The sequence below is a fragment of the Protomyctophum parallelum genome (genome assembly GCF_964188405.1).
Source record: "Protomyctophum parallelum genome assembly, chromosome: 21".
NCBI lineage: Eukaryota > Metazoa > Chordata > Actinopteri > Myctophiformes > Myctophidae > Protomyctophum > Protomyctophum parallelum.
In genome coordinates, this window is record NC_139713.1 from 14,392,320 (window position 1) to 14,412,660 (window position 20,341).

Here is a 20,341-nt window from a genome sequence, read left to right on the forward strand (position 1 = left end):
GAGCTTTCCGAAGAAAGGTTCGATGGTCGGAGAGAGTATGGACTGCCCTTTATGGTTAGAGTGTCCGCCCTGAGACTGGGAGGTCGGGGTTCGATCCCCGGCCGGGTCACACCAAAGACTCTAAAAGTGGCACCCAGTGCCTCCCTGCTTGACACTCAGCATCAAGGGTTGGAGTCCCTTCGTCATACTAGCGTCATGTCCAGTGAGGTGTACTTCTTGTACATCAAGCTGCCTCACGCTACAGAAACAGGAGATGGGCTCCTGCCCCCTATGGGCCTCGTGGCTCGGCAAGGCTACTTAACCGATCAAATCATATCGAATGAAATAACGGTGATGGGTCGCGCACACACACACACACACACACACACACACACACCAAGACTGCATTCCAATAATTTATTCCTTGCATGTTGGGACAGGGGACAAACGTTTGGGCTATCCAGCCAGTGTGATACTGATGAAGGCTGGATAGCCGAAACGTTTGTCTCCTGTCCTAACATGCAAGGAATTGCTATAAGCAATATTATGTCAAAATTTTATTTTTCTTTGTCCAGACAGCCAGCAATGGGTAAAACGCTCCCCAAAAATGTAGTCTCTGTGACACATCTAGGGGCTTTATTCTGCATTCAAAGAATGTCATTGGTCGAAAAAAAGGGGGAAAAAAACCCTGTCGAAATGACTAACCAATCAGGCAGGCAAATCGACCAATGGCAAAGCTTCTAGGAACATCTTTGAATGCAGATTGCGGCCCCTAGATGTGTCGCAGAGACTATATTGTTTTTGGGAGCGTTTTACCCATTGCTGGCCGTCTGAATACGGAAAAATACAATCATTACAATTTTGACGACATATTGCTTATAGCAGCTTTAAAATTATAATGTGTTAACGTACTCTACCATACAAATGTGGACAAAATATAAACGTATTCACACAAACGTTCTATAGCACAGCCTTAATATGAATTTGCCACGATCACATTTTTACTGTTGAACTGCTTGTGGTGTGCTGCCACCTGCTGGATGCAGTGTTGCGACAGTTTGTCAATGCATTCAAGTTAACAGTTAAGTGTGTGTGTGTTTGTGTGTGTCCCCTAGATGTTCATCATTGACCAGGTTACCGGTGACAGCTGTTCTCTGAAAGAATTCACCATAACTGGCTCTACATATGCTCCCGATGGAGACGTGTGAGTATTTCAGCATCTCCCTCATCGGTTGCATGTCGGTCCTCTTCCCATTTAGACCCGAGGACGATTCTACAAATGTCTTCTAAATCCTGACCGTTTTCTGAAAATCCCTATGTTTCTGTGTCAAGGACCCCCAAAGATATATGTAATTGGCTGCCGACCCCCCCCCCCCCCCCCATCTGATCTGACAATATGTTTTTCCAGGGACCTCCCCCCCAGAAGCAAAGATATGAGTTAAAAACGTCCGTGCTGAAAGAATATTTATTCAAAGATCTGTGCCACTTTTTCACGATTTTTCAAAAATGGCAGATCTACAAGTGCTGCGCATGTGAGCTTGTCTGCTATTTTTTATAACATAATCATTAAAACTCCCCATCACTCCCCATTTATGTATATGTGTGTGGGCCAGCATGGAGTTAACTGGACGGGAGCTGTCCAACCTGGCACACCGTAACAATATATTGTACTACCCGCAGCTGTGCTTAACCCGTTTATAGTATCGTCTCTCTCGAGACAGACTGTATAAGGAAAAGAGGGCACTGTTTTTCCTTTGTTTTGCCATCGGGTACCCAGATTGACCCATTTATGACGCTTCAAGGGTCTATTATTCATTCTCTACAAATGGTGCATTTATATATGGACTATTGACAAATAGCAGATCTACAAGCTCATAGCGCGCCACCGAGTGGCGGGCTACGAGCTTGTAGGTCTGCTATTTTTGAAAAATCGAAGAGCGACTGACATAGAAGACATTTTTAGAATCTGATCTCGGGTCAGAATGGAAAACTGTCAGGATGTAGAAGACCTTTTTAGAATCTGATCTCGGGTCAGAATGGGTTAACTATCCGTCCACATGGACTGAGTCTGAAGAGTGCAAATCGGTGAAAAGTGGAGTGGTTAAGTAATCAATTTGCAGGCAGAGGCCTGGAAATTGCACAGGTGAGGGGACTTTGGCTCATTAGGCCCAACTGGCAAGGCCTGACCAGAGGCCTTTTGTGGTGGTTCTGGAGAACCGTGGGTCCGACCGACGCGATACCGGGCACTGCACTCCCTGAGGGGGTGTGGAACGCGTGTGTCGAATGTGAAGTCGGTGGGGGCGAACGTTTCTCGAGTTACGTGCATTACAACCGTGCGCACGCGCGCGCATGCACACAGACAGAGACGTGGCACATTTATAGTTGGATAGTTTGAAAAATAAATATACAGTATTCCACAGCTATTTGCTCACTCATCTCTGTTTTCTCTAGGTTCCATGACGGTAAACCAGTGAAGTGCTCCCAGTACGATGCCTTAGTGGAGCTGGCCTCTATCTGTGCTCTCTGCAATGACTCTTCACTGGACTACAACGAGGTTGGTGGACGGACTACCATTGTTTCATCAGAGGCACTTGACTTGGCTGGCAGTGTTGGTTTTTTTTTACAGCAAATTTAGATTGTTGTTTTCTCTTTCTCTATTTTTTTGTCACATTTTAGTGACCCGGAATGTTTTAGTCTTTGTCTAGTTTTAGTCGACTAAATCTACAGTTTATTTAGTCGGCTAAAATGTATTTTGGTGGGCCTTGATGCCGTCGTAATGGCTGATTTTTACACTTGCTGAAAATAGCTGCTATCTGCTATTTTTAGCAAGTGTAAAATGACTTGTGGATCTTTTGTCCACTAGTCCCTTCCTAACATTTTAGTCTAGTTTTTATTTGTTGACGAAATTGACAATATATTTAGTCTTAGTTTTAGTCGTCATAGCTTAGTTTCCATTTAGTTTTCGTCAGTGGAAAAAAGGTAGCCGGCGAACATTTATCGCCTTGGTTTTTAGTCGACGAAATCAACACTGCTTGCTGGGTTGTTTGGTTCACTGTGTCGGTGCTCTGCAACGGTGAAATATATCTCGATTCCTCGTCCCTCCCCTCCCCCTCCACCCCCCTCCTTATATTATGTCCTTGCTGATTTCTAGGCCAAGGGTGTATTCGAGAAGGTCGGCGAGGCCACAGAGACGGCTCTCACCTGTCTGGTGGAGAAGATGAACGTCTTCGACACAGACGTCAAGAACCTCTCCAAGATCGAGAGGGCCAACGCCTGTAACTCTGTAAGTCACCCAGTTCGGTCAAACTTGGTGTTCTCTCTCTCTCCACAGGAGGCATAGGTTAGGTTAAGTGTGAGCTTTCTGTGCCGTTTAACCCTGTAACACCCAGCGTTGCAATCATAGACTGTAAAAAATATGGACAAAGCGTTCCTCGGGTCTAACATGAACGTAAAATGAAGCCTGTCAGTCCTTCCTTGTGTACATCGCCATCTTTCTAGATCCCTTTGGGCCCAGCTGGCCATTGGCTGGCCCAGACAACGAGGCGGGACTTCCCCCCCTTCTTCTCCGTTGGTTTTTATTTTGACTCGAGTGGGTGGGGGATCCCGTTCATAGACTGTAACGGTAGCCACGCCCCTCAGAACATGCGCGACTTTATGGTCATTCTTTTTATAAATGGGACCATAATTTTCCAAAAAGAATATTATGACATTAGAAATGAGACTTTAAACTAGTGACTGGAAGCAGAAAGTATTCATGACCATGTTTATTAAGGTAATACAGTCTAGGTGAAGTTGGGCCCAAATACATGGACTTCTATGGGGCTATGGGTTATTTTGGGCCCAATGACAGCGCCACAACAGGCCATTATATGAACTTTCAGGAAATCCCGATTTTCTTGTGGCTTCACAAAATATCTGTCTGACTGCCCCCCTGGTTGCAATACTACAACATATTTTTAATTCATTAATTATTTTATTTTTTATGTTCTTTTTTTCACCTAAACGTCGTCATTGATGTTCATTGCGATGCCATTGGTCATGATATTTATGTATTTATATAAATACCCCCCACAGAGGCTGAAATTCACACAAATTAAAAATCTCTGGAATTGTTGTCTGCAATTTTGAACAATGTTTAACCCATGACCTTTGACCTTTAACCCTGATAAAAGTAAGTCAAATAACTTTTTTTTTTGTGATCATTAGAATGTACTCTAGAACATGTTTTATTCATTATTGTTAAAGATATCCCCCAAATGTAAATTATTAATTTATTATTATTATTTTAATAATAATTGCATGATGTGCATAAAATCTGTTTTTTTTTCGCAAGTAGAAATTAATCCGGGTTTCACAGGGTTAACCTGAGGCTTAGACGAGATGCTGAGACTCCAGACAGATATGTCTATGTTGTACTCATCTTGTTGTGGTTGTTGTTATATACATTATGATTCCAGGTGATTAAGCAGCTGATGAAAAAAGAGTTGACCTTGGAATTTTCCAGAGACAGGAAGTCCATGTCTGTGTACTGTACGCCAAACAAGGCCCGCTCCTCCATAGGCAAGATGTTTGTCAAGGTAAAGTACAGATGGTGTGTTTGACGTGCAAATAAGTATTCATGTAGTAAGAAATCTTAACCCATTCTGACCGGAGATCAGATTCATACGAGGTTTCCACTGGACACAAACTGGTCTGATTAACCCATTCTGACCGGAGATCAGATTCTAAAAATGTCAGTCGTTCTTCTATTTTTCAAAAATAGCAGACCTACAAGCTCGTAGCGCGCCACTCGGTGGCGCGCTATGAGCTTGTAGATCTGCTATTTTTCAATAGCTAAAGCATAACATGATGCTGACACCAAAATGGGTTCCCGTTCAGAATGGGCTAAAGTGCAAAAAAAAATTCCTTTCCAATCTAGGAAAGCCACAACAGTATAATTCTCCAGTGGCTCTTAGACCAAAAGTGGACCCTTTATTTCAATATGAATGTATTGCTCCATTGTTGCTATTTTACATGCTTACAGTGTCGCCAGTGTTCTTCATGATTCCATTATGCCCATTATTATTTGTTTTCCCCCCTTCGTTTTAATCTCTGCCAGACCTCGACAGTGCGTGCATGTTTTCTCTGTCTGTTTTGAGCCTGTCAATGAGCAGCTTAATGTCTGCCCTGCTCAACCCAATGGAGTGAAACTGTGCACACGCATGTTCCCCAGTTTATTTTCTTTTCAAAATCTTTTTATTCAGGTTTTTTTTTCTTCTAAAAAGAAGCCCAGGAGCAAGTATTAACCCCCCCCCCCCGTCGGTAAATCAGTCAGTAAATCAGTCTGGTGAAAAAAAAAATATATATCCCCAGTAGTTTAAAAATGTATTCCGTGTCAAAGTACCGTTAACTGAACTTGTCGTTTCACGAGCTTTTTTTTCACTTTTCCCCCTGGATTGCTTGAATCATGGTGCAACCCGGCCATAAAGGCCATGCTCATAATCTTGCCTGACAACATTTTCAATGTTTCATAAAAAAAAAAATACAAATATTTTTTTTTAGTCCAGGTATTCCTATAATACGTCTGTCGTCTCCCCGCTTCCTTCCTCAACAACAGGGAGCCCCAGAGGGTGTGATCGACAGGTGCACTCACATCCGCGTGGGCGGGGACAAGGTGGCGCTGACCCCCGGCATCAAGGAGAAGGTGATGTCGGTCATCAGGGAGTACGGGACGGGCAGGGACACCCTGCGCTGCCTGGCTCTGGCCACGCGGGACAACCCCACCAGCAAAGAGGAGCTGGTGCTGGAGGACTCGGCCAGGTTCATCCAGTATGAGGTATGAGGGGCCGAAATGTATTTGTGCGCTGCTCTGCGGCGACGTGGGCATAATAAGGGCCATGCTAGTTTCTTCCTCGGGAGACAAATAAAGCTTGAACCTTAACCCATTCTGACCTGAGATCAGATTCATACGAGGTTTCCACTGGACACACACTGGTCTGATTAACCCATTCTGACCTGAGATCAGATTCTAAAAATGTCTGTCGTTCTTCGATTTTTCAAAAATAGCAGACCTACAAGCTCGTAGCGCGCCACTCGGTGGCGCGCTACGAGCTTGTAGATCTGCTATTTTTCAATAGCTAAAGCATAACATGATGCTAACACCAAAATGGGTGCCCGTTCAGAATGGGTTAACCAGAGTAACCGTTTCAGGTGTGGGCATGGCGTCCTGTTTTTAGAGCAATATCTAAATATTTGGGTGGAATTTAGCTTTCACCAAACTTGTGTTTTTTTTTTTTTTTTTGTTTTGTTTACGTTGCAACGTTCATAAATACAAGTGCATGAACACATCAACTAATCAGTGTCATCCTACTCTATGTCAGGGGTTCTCAACCCGTAGGTCACGACCCCTCTGGGTGTCGCCAGATAAAAAAAGAAAATAAAAGTTTTTTGAATGGCTGGAAAATGGAAATGAAGATTTTACATATACTGGTAGTACACATAGTACATGCATACGCCTTCCCTAATGATTACATCCGGTTTCATGGTGTATTGTCTCTATTATTAAGGTTATTGTAGCAGTCAATTTATATTGGGGGTCGGGAGGGGGCGGGGCGGGGGTCCCGAGACATTGCCAAAGCATTTCCTTTTCCATTTCCTTTTAAAATGGCCAAACAGACACTTGGGCAAATAATAGCAGCCATTTCTGGATGGTTTCCAAAAATATGAACGACAATTTGTTTTTAAGGCCTGACCTCAACATTTAAAAAAAAATCTTCTAAATCCTCCAGTTTTCTGAAATAAATATTTTCACGATTTTTCAAAAATGGCAGACCTACAAGCTCGTAGCTTGTAGGTCTGCTGTTTTTCAATAGCTAAATTACAACATAAAGAGGGGTTCCCGCCCAAAATGGGTTAAAGAAAAAGCAACAAAATAATGTATTTAATGGCGGGGTAGGTGATATTTATTTGTTAAAATGTATTATGTATATTCACATAACCATCAATTTGTTTAGTAATAGTGGTCTGCCCGACTAAATTGGAAGAGGGGGGAAAAAATGACTGCTTTATCCAGAAATAAATATTGGTACACTCCAGTGACGCGCACAGATGGACACTAGGGGGTGCTAGAGCACCCCCTGCCCTTTTGGCAATTTTGCTCTAAAAAAAAAAAAAAAAAAAAATTGTAATGTGTGGACCATGCGGTGACATTGATCAAATATTGATAAAAAACGCTTCTACTATATTATTTAGGCCCCCACAATCTAAAGCTATGTTTCTATGTCAGTGGTTCTTCGATTAAAGAAAAATAGCAGACCTACAAGCTCGTAGCGCACCACTCGGTGGCGCGCTATGAGCTTGTAGATCTGCTATTTTTCAATAGCTAAAGCACCAAAATGGGTTCCCGCCCCAAAATGCGCTGCACAAGGTGCCCTTTTTTTCACTTGAGCACCTGCCCCTCTAAATGTCTGTGCACGCCACTGGTACACTCTGACACAGCTAGAGGAGAACCTGTGCATGCGTTTCATAGGCTTTGTACTATGATTGTAAGTTGTAACCGGGGGGGGGGGGTGGTATACTGTCATGATATGACTGTTTTGTACTCATGGGAAATACAGTGAGAAATGTCAATGATTTTGATTGCTTTCCTTTTCTCTTGTCCCCCCAGACCGATCTGACGTTTGTAGGCTGTGTGGGCATGCTGGATCCTCCCCGGGCGGAAGTGGCAGCCTCCATCAAACTGTGTCGCAAGGCAGGCATTCGAGTGATCATGATCACTGGCGACAACAAAGGTAAGGAGCACACTTTATTTTATAATGACACTGTAAACCTAAGGTGTGTGTGTGTGTGTGTGTGTGTGTGTGTGTGTGTGTGTGTGTGTGTATACAGGGGGATTGTTCCTTTAACCCATTTAGGCCTTACCTCACAAATTTAAAAACATATATTCTAAAAAAAAAATGTTTTTTTTCAAAAATCGTAGCGCGCCACTCGGTGGTGCGCTATGAGCTTGTAGATCTGCTATTTTTCAATAGCTAAATTATAACAATGTTTAAAACACCAAAAGGGGTTCCCACCACAAAATGGTAGCTAGTAGCTCTGACAAGGAGTATTATGGGATAGCTTGTTTTTTTTTACTTTGGGTTCTGTTGTAGAGGGAAGCCGTCGCGCTATTCAGAGGAAGAGAGATATTTATTTTGATTGTTTGCTACGGACAGTCGATCCAGAATTAGCACCCTGGGCTGATCACGTTTTGTTATTATAATTTTTATTTATTTATTATTGAATCACCAGTTTCTGCAACACTGACTCCTCTTTCTTTAACCAAATTTGGGGCGGGAACCCGTTTTGGTGTTAGCATTACATTATGCTTTAGCTATTGAAAAATAGCAGATCTACAAGCTCATAGCGCGCCACCGAGTGGCGCGCTACGAGCTTGTAGGTCTGCTTGTAGGTCTGCTGAAATCGAAGAACGACTGACATAGAAAGATAGCTTTTTTTTTTTGAAAACTGTCAGGATGTAGAAGACCTTTTTAGAATCTGATCTCAGGTCCGAATGGCTTAATAGCATAGAAAGAAAGCATAAGGATTACTCCGGAGAGGAGAGACACGGTTATAACACTGTACACTTAATGATTAAATTGATAACTTGATTGATGTAAAAAAAAAAAAAAATAGAGTGAACTAATCAAATCGGGCAATAAGTAGGCTATAACCCATTTTGGGGCGGGAACCCATTTTGGTTTTGGCATCATGTCGTGCTTTAGCTATTTAAAAATAGCAGATCTACAAGCTCATAGCGCGCCACCGAGTGGCGCGCTACGAGCTTGTAGGTCTGCTATTTTTGAAAAATCGAAGAGCGACTTCTCAGGTCAGAATGGGTTAATGATGCATATACTGATCAATCCATGCGTTCCCTCTGAAACCCTCCTCCAGGTACGGCGGTGGCGATATGCCGGCGCATCGGCCTCTTCCGCGACGACGACGACATCTCCAACATGGCCTACACGGGCCGCGAGTTTGACGACCTGTCGCCCGCCGCCCAGCGGGAGGCGGTGGTGAAGGCCCGCTGCTTCGCCCGCGTCGAGCCCTCGCACAAGTCCAAGATCGTGGAGATCCTGCAGTCCCTGGACGAGATCACCGCTATGGTATATATACGGACAGGACACACCGTTGGCTTTTGCTAGGAATTAGATATCTTTTTTTTTCTTTTTTTTCTCCCCCATTCTGACCTGAGATCAGATTCTAAAGATGTCTTCTACATCCTGACAGTTTTCAGAAAAAGCCATGTTTCTGTGTCAGTCGTTCTTCGATTAAAAATAAATAAATAGCAGACCTACAAGCCACTCGGTGGCGCGCTATGAGCTTGTAGATCTGCTATTTTTCAATATCTAAAGTATAACATAATGCTAACACCAAAAGGGGTTCCCTTTCTACAAATCTAAATCATGACTGTTTTCTGAAAAAAAATGTTTCTGTCAGTCGTTCTCAAACATGTTCATGTCAAGGACCCCCAAATATATATGTAATTGGCTGCCGACCCCCCCCCCCCCCCCCCCCATCTGAAAATATGTTTTTCCAGAGACCTCCCAGTTTTGAGTTGAAAACGTTCGCTCTGAAAGAATTTTCACAGCGTTTCAAAAATAGAACTACAAGCTTGCCGCTCGGCCCATGAAGTAAGCATGAGTTCCAGTCCGTATAGCTCTCCCCAGGTTGGCGGAGGGTGTGTGTATAGAGCCCAGGATCACATTAGATAATTGACACACAGGGGGTGAAAAATGGGGTTACAAAATCGTGGGATAAACAAAAAAAAATGCCACAAAACCCCCCCAACACTGCTCCCAATACTCTGGTTCTCTCCTCTTCTCCTCAGACGGGGGACGGCGTGAACGACGCGCCGGCCTTGAAGAAGGCGGAGATCGGCATCGCCATGGGCTCGGGCACGGCCGTGGCCAAGTCGGCCTCGGAGATGGTGCTCGCCGACGACAACTTCTCCACCATCGTGGCGGCGGTGGAGGAGGGCCGCGCCATCTACAACAACATGAAGCAGTTCATCCGATACCTCATCTCCTCCAACGTGGGAGAGGTCGTGTGGTAAGGGCTTTGTAAATAATAATAATAATTAAAAAAAAATACAACCTCAAGCCCTCCATTCCCACTGGCATGTAAAGTCCAGTAATCAACTGGTACATTTTACCATTTTAGCGGAATAGGCACTTGCACCTGTTATGATCTTAACCCATTCTGACCTGAGATCAGATTCTAAAAATGTCCTTCTACGTCCTGACAGTTTTCTGAAAAAGCCATGTTTCTATGTCAGTCGTTCTTTGATTTTTCTAAATTAGCAGACCTACAAGCTCGCGGCGCGCCACTCGGAGGTGCGCTATGAGCTTGTAGATCTGCTGTTTTTCAATGGCTAAAGCATATCATAATGCCAATAATAATAATAACCAAAAGGGGTTCCCGCCCCAAAATGGGTTTAACTAGAACTGCACTCTGTCGAAGTGTGCAAGTACCGTCGCCCGCTGCAAACGTTCAAATCTCAGCCTCTGAGAAAACATTGAAATTAACTGGCCGTCAATGGTGACGTAATTATGAAATGTTTCAATATCGGTTAGCTAACGGGTAAGTATATGTATATGTAAGTTGAAAAGTAGCATATTGTGGTCACTTGGGTTGTTTTATGCGTATGTCGTAAAGCCTGCAGTTTCTATTAGCTTGTATTTCCCATCGATGATGTCACTGGAGTACGGTTTCTGAACTTCCCACAGCCCTCCTACGAGACGCGGACCGAGTCGGATTTCTTTTTTTTCTCTCCATGATTATTAGTGAGGACCTATTATATGAAGATAGGTTGAAAAGTGGTGAAGTGGTCCTTTAACCCATTCTGAACGGGAACCCATTTTGGTGTTGGCATCATGTCATGCTTTAGCTATTGAAAAATAGCAGATCTACAAGCTCATAGCGCGCCACCGAGTGGCGCGCTACGAGCTTGTAGGTCTGCTATTTTTGAAAAAAAAAAAAAATAGAATCTGATCTCGGGTCAGAATGGGTTTTAACTATACTTTGTGCTTTGTGTATAGCATCTTTCTGACCGCTGCGCTGGGCTTCCCCGAGGCCTTGATCCCCGTCCAGCTGCTGTGGGTCAACTTGGTGACGGACGGCCTGCCGGCCACCGCCCTGGGCTTCAACCCCCCCGACCTGGACATCATGAACAAGGCCCCGCGCAACGCCCGCGAGCCGCTCATCTCCGGCTGGCTCTTCTTCAGATACCTGGCCATCGGATGTAAGTTGGACTGAGTGTTTTCTTCTTCTCGACTATTAAAACCATTCTGACCTGAGATCAGATTCATACGAGGTTTCCACTGGACACACACTGGTCTGATTTAACGCATTCTGACCTGAGATCAGATTCTAAAAATGTCAGTCGTTCTTCGATTTATTTTCAAAAATAGACCTACAAGCTCGTAGCGCGCCACTCGGTGGCGCGCTATGAGCTTGTAGATCTGCTATTTTTCAATAGCTAAAGCATAACATGATGCTAACACCAAAATGGGTTCCCACTTCCCGTTCAGAATGGGTTAAAACCAAAGAACGTTTCATCGCGTCTTTGATTCCGATTTTTTTTTGTGTATTCTTTCAGTGGTGGAAAGTACTTTTGCTTAAGTGTTGTACTTGAGTACAATTTTGAGTTTTACTTGAGTATTTACAATTACTATTACTTCTACTCCACTACATCTCGGAGACCAAATTTGTGCTTTTACTCCACTACAGTTATTTGAAAACTTTAGTTAAATTTTTTATTTTGATTAGAAAACATGCATTGACCACTTCAACCCTATACATTTCGGCCATTTGAAAAGAGACGATCTACAAGCTCTCAATGCGGTCATCATGACTCATAATCAATGGAATGCCATAAGATCTACAAGCTCACAGCTATAAAAGAAATCCGGGACCTTTAGAATCGGTTACGTTGGAATGCAATCTGACTAATTGACTGTTGCGTAACATCTCTGACCAGACGGGGCGATCAAAGACAGAACTAGTCTACAGACGGATGAGTCTGGGAATGCATTTATTTTGGCTGTAATGACCATCCGTAATTCTTTAATGTCTTCATTCATGTTTTGCTTTTGTTCAGTCTACGTGGGAGCTGCTACTGTTGGTGCTGCTTCCTGGTGGTTTGTTGCTGCAGAGGATGGTCCCAGAATCACCTTTTACCAGCTGGTAATTATCCTTGTAAAATGAATGTACGCCTACTATAATACATTGTAAATGGTGCATTGACATAGAAACTGGTCGTTTTGTCCTTCCTTCCAGAGCCACTTCCTGCAGTGCGGACCAGAGAATCCAGACTTTGAGGGTCTGAACTGTGCTGTGTTTGAGTCTCCCTATCCAATGACCATGGCCCTGTCTGTCCTGGTCACCATTGAGATGTGCAATGCCCTCAACAGGTAAAGTACAGTGTCTGAACAAGACCTGCCCAGAAGGCATTCTGTCTAGGAGCAACTATGTGGCTGAGGGGCCCATTCATACTCCTATTTTACCGCTGTAAAATAAATTGGTTAAAATAAAATGCAGCCAAAAACAATAATTCAATCTTCCTTGTTCTTCTTCAGTGTTTCAGAGAACCAGTCGCTGCTCCGCATGCCTCCCTGGGAGAACGTCTGGCTGCTGGGAGCCATCTGCCTCTCCATGTCCCTCCACTTCCTCATCCTCTACGTGGAACCTCTGCCTGTGAGAATCTATGTATTATTATGAGGTTTACTGGCCAAGTAGAATAACCCATTCTGACCTGAGATCAGATTCTACAGAATGTCTCCTACATCCTGACAGTGTTCTGAAAAAGCCATGTTTCTATGTCAGTCGTTCTTCGATTTTTCAAAAATGGCAGACCTACAAGCTCGTAGCGCGCCACTCGGTGGCGCGCTATGAGCTTGTAGATCTGCTATTTTTCAATAGCTAAATTATAACATAATGCTAACACCAAAAGGGGTTCCCGACCCAAAATAGAATAAGACCCATTTCAGTTCTAGCCCCAGCCCCATTTAGACCTCCACAAAATGCCTTCTAAATCCTGACCGTTTTGTGGGGGGCAAAAAAAACATGTTTCTGTTGTTCCAGGGGACCCCTGCCAGAAGCACATATTTGAGTTAAAAATGTTCGCTTTGAAAGAATCTAATATAATCAAAAGATTTGCGCCACATTTTTCACGATCTTTAAAAAATGGCAGACCTACATACAAGCTCGTAGTGCGGCACTCAGTGCTTTTTTTTATTTGTAGGTCACTTATTGACGAACTAAAACATGACAAAGGAAAAAGAAATATGGTCAAATTGCTTTATATAGTGTATGTTTACTCGGTAGTCAAAAACAACCTAAATAAATGTCATTTCATGATGACGATGAGAAATATTTCACAAGTTGTATGTAAGTAACACATACTGCACTGTGTGTGTGTGTGTGTGTGTGTGTGTGTGAGATGTTTAGTTTAGTTAGTTTTTTTTCTCTTCTGCATACAAAACATTATTAGTTCATCAGTTTTTTTCTTTTTCTTATTCTGGAAAAAAAAAGCGTATAGACGGAAGCCTAGGCTTATTACGTCTACCCTTTTGTCCATTAAATAAAAATAATAAAAATGAAACTATATATGTACATCCCTTTTACAGGTCCTCAAACAACATTTCTACTCAAGTTTTTTTTTTTTTTTTCTTTTGAAAAACAAGCAAAAGAAAATATCAAAACAATATAATAGTCACAGTAGTAACATTTTCACACAAGACCAAAAGAAACAAATGCCACTTGAATTGAGCATAGCATAGCTATTTAATCCTTAGCTCCACAGTCTTTCAATTCATCATCACATCTATTCCACAGCTTCACGCCCTTTATCGTTATACAATTACTTCTCACGTTGATCCCTTATTTTTCTTTTCTTTTTTTAACATACATTTTCCTCTGAGTGAATAACTGCTCTCTCTCTCATTGTGAACAACCCTTGAACAACCTAATGTAATGTAAATGTGTTCAATCATAATCATTAATCCATTTTGGGTGTGTTTTAGCTATTGAAAAATAGCAGATCTACAAGCTCAGAGCTTGTAGGTCTGCTATTTATGAAAAATCGTTAAAATGTGGCGCAAATCGTTGAATATATATTTCAGAGCGAACATTTTTAACTAAAATATTTGCTTCTGGGGGGGGGGGGGTCCCTGGAACTACATATTTTGAGATGTGGGTCCGTGGCCCAATAGAGCCTAATTCTGGGGGTCATTGACATGAAAAAGGTTGAGCACAACTGACATGGAAACATGGATTTTTCAGAAAAATGTCAGGATTTAGAAGCCTTTTTTTTTTTTTTTTAATCGACGTCAGGCCTAAATGGGTTAAGTTTTTTTTTCTTTCGTTTCTCCAAACAGATCATCTTCCAGATCACGCCTCTGAACCTGACCCAGTGGCTGGTGGTGCTGAAGATCTCGCTGCCGGTCATCCTCCTGGACGAGGTGCTGAAGTTCGCCGCCCGGAACTACCTGGAGCGCGGTAATGAGCTGGAGAAGGACGACAAGGGCCGCTCCGCCGCCGCCTCCCTGTCTGCATGCTTGGAGGGAATCTCTTGGCCCTTCGTGGCCTTCTCCCTGCCCCTGGTGCTCTGGATCTATAGCACTGACACTAACATGGCCGACATGTTCTGGTCCTCCTCCTCCTCCTGACTGACTTGAGCACCTTTTTTTCTTTTTTTTAAACTTTTGCCACCCCCCCTCCCCCCACACCCTCCTCTTAGGGCATTAAGCAACTGGTCGACTAGTAAATCCACTAGTCGACATTGTTGGTACTAGTTGACTAGTTTCATAAGAAAGAAATCCACTAGTCGACATTGTTGGTACTAGTTGATAAGAATTCGTTTTTTGTTTTTCCCCCGATTATTGTAGTCCTCAAGATCAGGTAGATTTTAGTTATAGTCACCAAATGTACACAGTTTATAAATGTACAAATATTTATTTCCAAAACAAACTACAAACTTTTTTACCGTAAGTAACAACCAGTCGGTCACTAGTCTACTAGTAAACTAGTCAACTAGTACAAATGACTAGAAGTGAATGCCCTACTCCTCTTATACCACTCCCCCGCTTCCCACTCTACTCCCTTTACTTACCCCATGGTCACCTTCCTGTGTGTGCATAGCTAGTGTGTGTGCGCGCGTGTGTTTTGGTGTGGAATTAGAGTGCGTGCTTGTGTGTGTGTGTGTGTGTGCCTGCCAAGTGTGTGCACGAGAAGGACCAAGTTTAACACACAAAACAAAATCAATTAATATAAAATTGTAACATTTAATAGTCGTTATACTTGGAGAGGAAAATATTCGGTGAGTCTTTTGTTTCCGAGTACTAGAAGATCATCACTCCTGTAGCTGTGGACCTTTTTCAACGGAAATCATAACTACGTCAGGCTCATTTCTTTCTTTTTTTAATTATTATTGTTGATATTGCCTTTTAAATATGTATTTTTATGATACTGGATAATGCTAATTATTTGTCTCATTTCATTACAATACAACGGCATATTTCTGTGTTTTGTTGAGATTCCCTTTTCATATATGAACACGAGTTTGGTTATTTAAAAGCATTCCGTTGACCTGTACAGGGACCTAACGATACTATTATGATGATTTTTTTTTCTTTTTCTTTTTTTACTTATGAAAATAGCAGATCTACAAGCTCCCAACGCGTCGCAGCGCGACAGCGAGTGGAAAAAAACCTGTCATTACGACGGCATCAAGGCCCACCAAAACACTTTTTTCTTTTTTAGACTAAATCAACTCTAGATGGTAAACTAGTTTACCACGGTGTCGTCTTCAGTGTAAACATTAACTCTTTCAGAGCCGTGTGGACGAAACGCCATGTGGCAGAGCAGAGGAGCACGGCAAAGGTTTGGGAGCAGTGTTGTTTTTGTCGACTAAAACTAAGCCATTATGACTAAGACTAAAGTATGTTGACAATTTCGTCAACGGATAGAAACTAGACTAAAGTGTTAGTGAGGGACTAGTGGACAAGCGATCCAGCATAAGTCATTTTACACTTGGTTGCGTGCTGAAAATAGCCGATCTACAAGCTCACAACGTGTCGCGCGTAAAATTGCGACGGTATCGAGTCCCGCCGAAATACATTTTAGTCGACTAAGTGAACTGCATGTTTGGTCGACTAAAATCTTATGACATTTAGTCGACTAAAACTAGACTAAAACATTCCAGGTGACTAAAATATGAAGTTTCTTTCCAAAGACTATGACTAAACAAAAACCTGCTGCCAAAAACAACACTGTTTGGGAGTGAATGTCCGACTCCGAATCCACCACTTACAAAAAGTAATCAATCTAAAAATGAAAGCTGCATGTTCTGTGAACAAGCATGAACCTTTTGTGCTTTCTCATGTATAATTTAATTGTGTGTGTGTGTGTGTGTGTGTATTCCCAACACCCATATTAGTGATTTTGGTGTTTTTTTTTCCCCCCCTTTTTGAAATGCTAAGTTTTTCTGCACGAGGCAGAGCACAGCTACCTCAATATATTCAAATATTTGCTCATGTCCAGATGCTTTTTTGTCAAGATTCTTCCGTTTATTCTGAAGTATTCCGAGGTGTGCCCCCCTATTTGCTTGTGCAGAAAACGGAACAAGGTTGTCCTTGCCTCTAAATGTTTTTTTTTTTTTTTTTAAGGATATGTTTGTTTTCTTTGTATTTTTAAATTAATTTTCAACATTAACTAACTATTTTTGCGTGGTGTTATTGAGAGTGGGTGGTGGATAGATGTTGATATATTGACATCTCCACCAGGGTATGGGGTTTGATTCAAAGGAGAGCAATGGTTGAAAACATGAGGAAATAAAATATTATTAGGCTAAAACCTTTTTTTTTGAAGGAAAATACATTTGTGAATCCTTTGAATCAAAGTGTTTTCTGTCTTTATTCATCAGGAATTCACCGTTTGTCAGCCTTCTGATTGGTGCCTGACTGACCAACCAGCAGGCTCATTTACTTGCTCCGCCCAGTTTCCGCCTTGTTTGTTGAATTTGCTAAAACATCGTTTTTGGACGAAAAAAAAAACCTAAAACCAAACATGATATGCCCAGTCACTGGGCCGCACCTGTGATGTTCCTTTATACTAGGGCTGCAACGATCAATCGTAATCGAATCTTTTATTCAATGAGTTGTCAACTAATTTAGTAATCGATTAATCGAATCTGCACCTAATCACTAGAGATGTCTTCAATTTATCATAGGTGATGTCCTACTTGACCATAGTTTTTCCAGTGTTAAGTGTAACTAAACTAAGTGATCCATCTCTCTTCCCTTACAATCTGATGATGGTTGCACAGTAGCGACTGCAAAGCAAAATATGACCGATTCTAGTATCAAGAACAAAACATGGCTTGAATATTTATTTTTAAATGACCTATTTGGGTTCAGAAGGGTACTATTCTAAATGTATGCATTTAGAATAAGTCTAAAGACACCATGAGTAGCTTTAATTAATTTAAATTTAGTTTGTCTTTTATTTGAATAGCAGCCTATCGGCAACTAATCAAATAAAAATTTGAATGAATTATATATTTTGTTAGAACATGTCTAGACTAAAATAACTTAAAATATATCTTTAAGGTGATAGCTAAATAAGTATCATAATCCCATTAATCGTTTAAATAATCGGCAGATGAATCGATTAAGAAAATAATCGTTGGTTGCAGCCCTACTTTATACTGACACCACGTTTAAAATGAGAATTGAATGCACACAGAATATCAATACGAAGCAACTGCAAAACGGGTCATTACAATGGTAGTGGATGGAGAGAGGGGATTTTTGTCCAACCACGAAACGGCAACCAATGGCTGCGAAGAGGGGCAGAACCACGGGCGGGACTTGACAAAGGGTGAATTAGACAAAATGTGGTTTAGAGATCAATCATCCAGTGTTTTTTTGCATACAATACTTGAATACACATCCTGTACAGACCATGTATGCTTGGTACAACATGGCCAGCACGGGCTATTTATTATACAGAGAATGGATCTTGTGTATTTTTGACCCTTTTCGAGGGGTTATACCATACAGTATAGAGCTCTTAAGTTATACACAGCATATCGTATAGCTAATAATTGTTGCATTGGAGTCCGCTGTGTCCATACCAACACCACGACTTCTTTTACTGATGCTAATGTATTTAAAGGAGCATTCAGTGATTTGGGGGATTTTGAAATTGAATTAAGTGAAATCACGGAAAATACCTTTTAAATTGCCACGTGTGGGGGAAAAATAAACTCTGGGGGTGGGGGGGGGGGAAGCATGTCTTTAGGTAGAAGCCTGGTTTGTTCGCACTGCACCCGTGTGTTCTACTTATCACAGCTGTGTACCTCCTACCTTTTAATGCCTGGCCATTGGCTGCCCTGCTGTCACTACAGTGAGTATCGTTTTCCTTTCTCCACACAACACATCACCTCACTAAAGAGAACCCCCCCCAGTATGACCCCGTTCTTGTGACATATTGGCCAAACCAATGTCATTCCGTTCTAAATTGGATTTCTACTTTTGCGACCCCACTCTCCTATTGAGCGTCGCAGTCCCGCCCCCTTTCATGACGACGCCAGGCCCAGGAAATAGTTTCCAATGCATTTTTCCCATAGACATTTCAAAACGTATTTATGTAAAGACCTTATAAGCGTTGTACAAAGCCAACTCTTGTCGTGACAAATCATGACAACAAACACAATATTTTGGACCAAACAAATAATTACAAAGAAGAAAAAGCCTGCCGTTTTCTTCTTCTTTTGAATTATTTGTTTGTTTGTCATGATTTGTCACGACTTGGCTTTGTCCGCGGCGTAAACGTCTTTAAATAAACACACTCTGAAAAGTGCGACGCTCTATTGCAGTATCTCCATACGTTGTGTTGTTTGGGGTCACAGCACTGCATCTCCATATAGTCCATACTTAGCTAAACTTTTTTATTTATTTATTTTTGGCTCATAAAGTAGTTTGAGTTTTTCTTTTATAAGAATACAATAGGAAAGGAATATTAACAAATTGTCAAGCTACAGCCTATATACAGTCCATGCTGAAGAGGGCTATATCTAACCATTTGGTCCAGTATAGTTAAAGAAGTGCTACTGGGAAACTTCAGTCAGAGTACAAAAACTAGACTAAAATGTTAGGGAGGGACTAGTGGACAAGAGATCCAGTAGAAGTCATTTTACACTTGGTTGCATGCTGAAAATAGCAGATCTACAAGCTCACAACGTGCCGCGAGCTTGTAGATCGGCTATTTTCAGCAGGTGTAAAAATCAGTCATTATACAACGGCATCGAGGCCCGCCAAAATCCATTTTAGTCGACTGAATCAACTGTAGATTTAGTCGACTAAAATCGTATTGTATTTAGTCGACTAAAACTAGTGCATTTGAACGTAACTATATCATTTATGAGTGAGCTCTATTGTGTGCACTGTCCTTTCCACACCCTTTGACACTGGCTTATAAAGGATGCCGTACTATTTACACACAATCTTCTGTCTATCTTTGATTTATTTATATCGGATCAAATATGTAATAAATGTATTCTAAGTAACAATTTTCACTAATTTGACCTTATCTCTCTTTCTTTCTTTTTTAGGTTGGCTCTCATAAACTCTTCCATTCCCTGAATTTAGAGTAAAGGCAGAGGCTGGGGTCATCGTGTGTGTGTGTGTGTGTGTGTGTGTGTGTGTGTGTGTGTGTGTGTGTGTGTGTGTGTGTGTGTGTGTGTGTGTGTCTAATGTACCCTCTACTACAGCTGTGCCCAAACCTTTTTTTGCCTGTGCACCCCGTTACCTCCTGACCTAGCTGACCCCAACGTCTTGTTGTATTTGACCGAAAATGATTTATGTACACACACACACACACTGTGTATGATGTTTTATCGACTTTTGCCGTTTGTGTTAAATATCACCATAAATCCGCCATTACCCTTTTAATTAGGGATGTCCCGATACACTTTTTTTCCGTTCCCGATCCGATACCAGAGAATATTTATAATAAAAAAGAAAATTACTTATTTTTATTTTTATTTTATCTTGTGTTGTTACCCATTTTGGGCGGGACAAATGGCAGATCTACAAGCTCATAGCACGCCACCGAGTGTCGCGCTACGAGCTTGTAGATCTGCTATTTTTGAAAAATCGTGAAAATGCGGCACACATCTTTGAAAATTGAACATATATTCTTTCAGAAGACTTTTTTGTTATTTCGACGTCAGGCCTAAATGGGTTAATATAGCGGAATCCTCACTCAAATGTGTACTTTATTTACCTGCGGTATAGTTGTCAACACCCCCTGTGTCGGATCGGTGGTTTAGACCGGCATA

General features: G+C 41.9%; 1 protein-coding gene across 2 annotated transcripts in view; it reads left to right on the forward strand.

The window, feature by feature from the left end:
- Positions 1 to 19,638, forward strand: part of atp2a2b (ATPase sarcoplasmic/endoplasmic reticulum Ca2+ transporting 2b) — a 34,711-nt gene extending 15,073 nt beyond the window's left edge. Inside the window, exons 11-24 of one of the 2 annotated variants that reach the window (XM_083794477.1) lie at positions 1,095 to 1,183; positions 2,431 to 2,533; positions 3,131 to 3,262; positions 4,437 to 4,556; positions 5,576 to 5,794; positions 7,625 to 7,748; positions 8,890 to 9,101; positions 9,827 to 10,047; positions 11,037 to 11,239; positions 12,098 to 12,183; positions 12,277 to 12,410; positions 12,576 to 12,693; positions 14,376 to 14,496; positions 19,613 to 19,638. In XM_083794477.1, the coding sequence (XP_083650603.1) occupies positions 1,095 to 1,183; positions 2,431 to 2,533; positions 3,131 to 3,262; positions 4,437 to 4,556; positions 5,576 to 5,794; positions 7,625 to 7,748; positions 8,890 to 9,101; positions 9,827 to 10,047; positions 11,037 to 11,239; positions 12,098 to 12,183; positions 12,277 to 12,410; positions 12,576 to 12,693; positions 14,376 to 14,496; positions 19,613 to 19,626 (1,896 nt within the window). In that variant the 3' untranslated portion in view covers positions 19,627 to 19,638. Of the gene's footprint in view, positions 1 to 1,094; positions 1,184 to 2,430; positions 2,534 to 3,130; positions 3,263 to 4,436; positions 4,557 to 5,575; positions 5,795 to 7,624; positions 7,749 to 8,889; positions 9,102 to 9,826; positions 10,048 to 11,036; positions 11,240 to 12,097; positions 12,184 to 12,276; positions 12,411 to 12,575; positions 12,694 to 14,375; positions 14,721 to 19,612 lie in introns of those variants that run through there. The other variant, XM_083794476.1, reaches the window with a different exon arrangement.
- Positions 19,639 to 20,341: the final 703 nt, after the last annotated feature.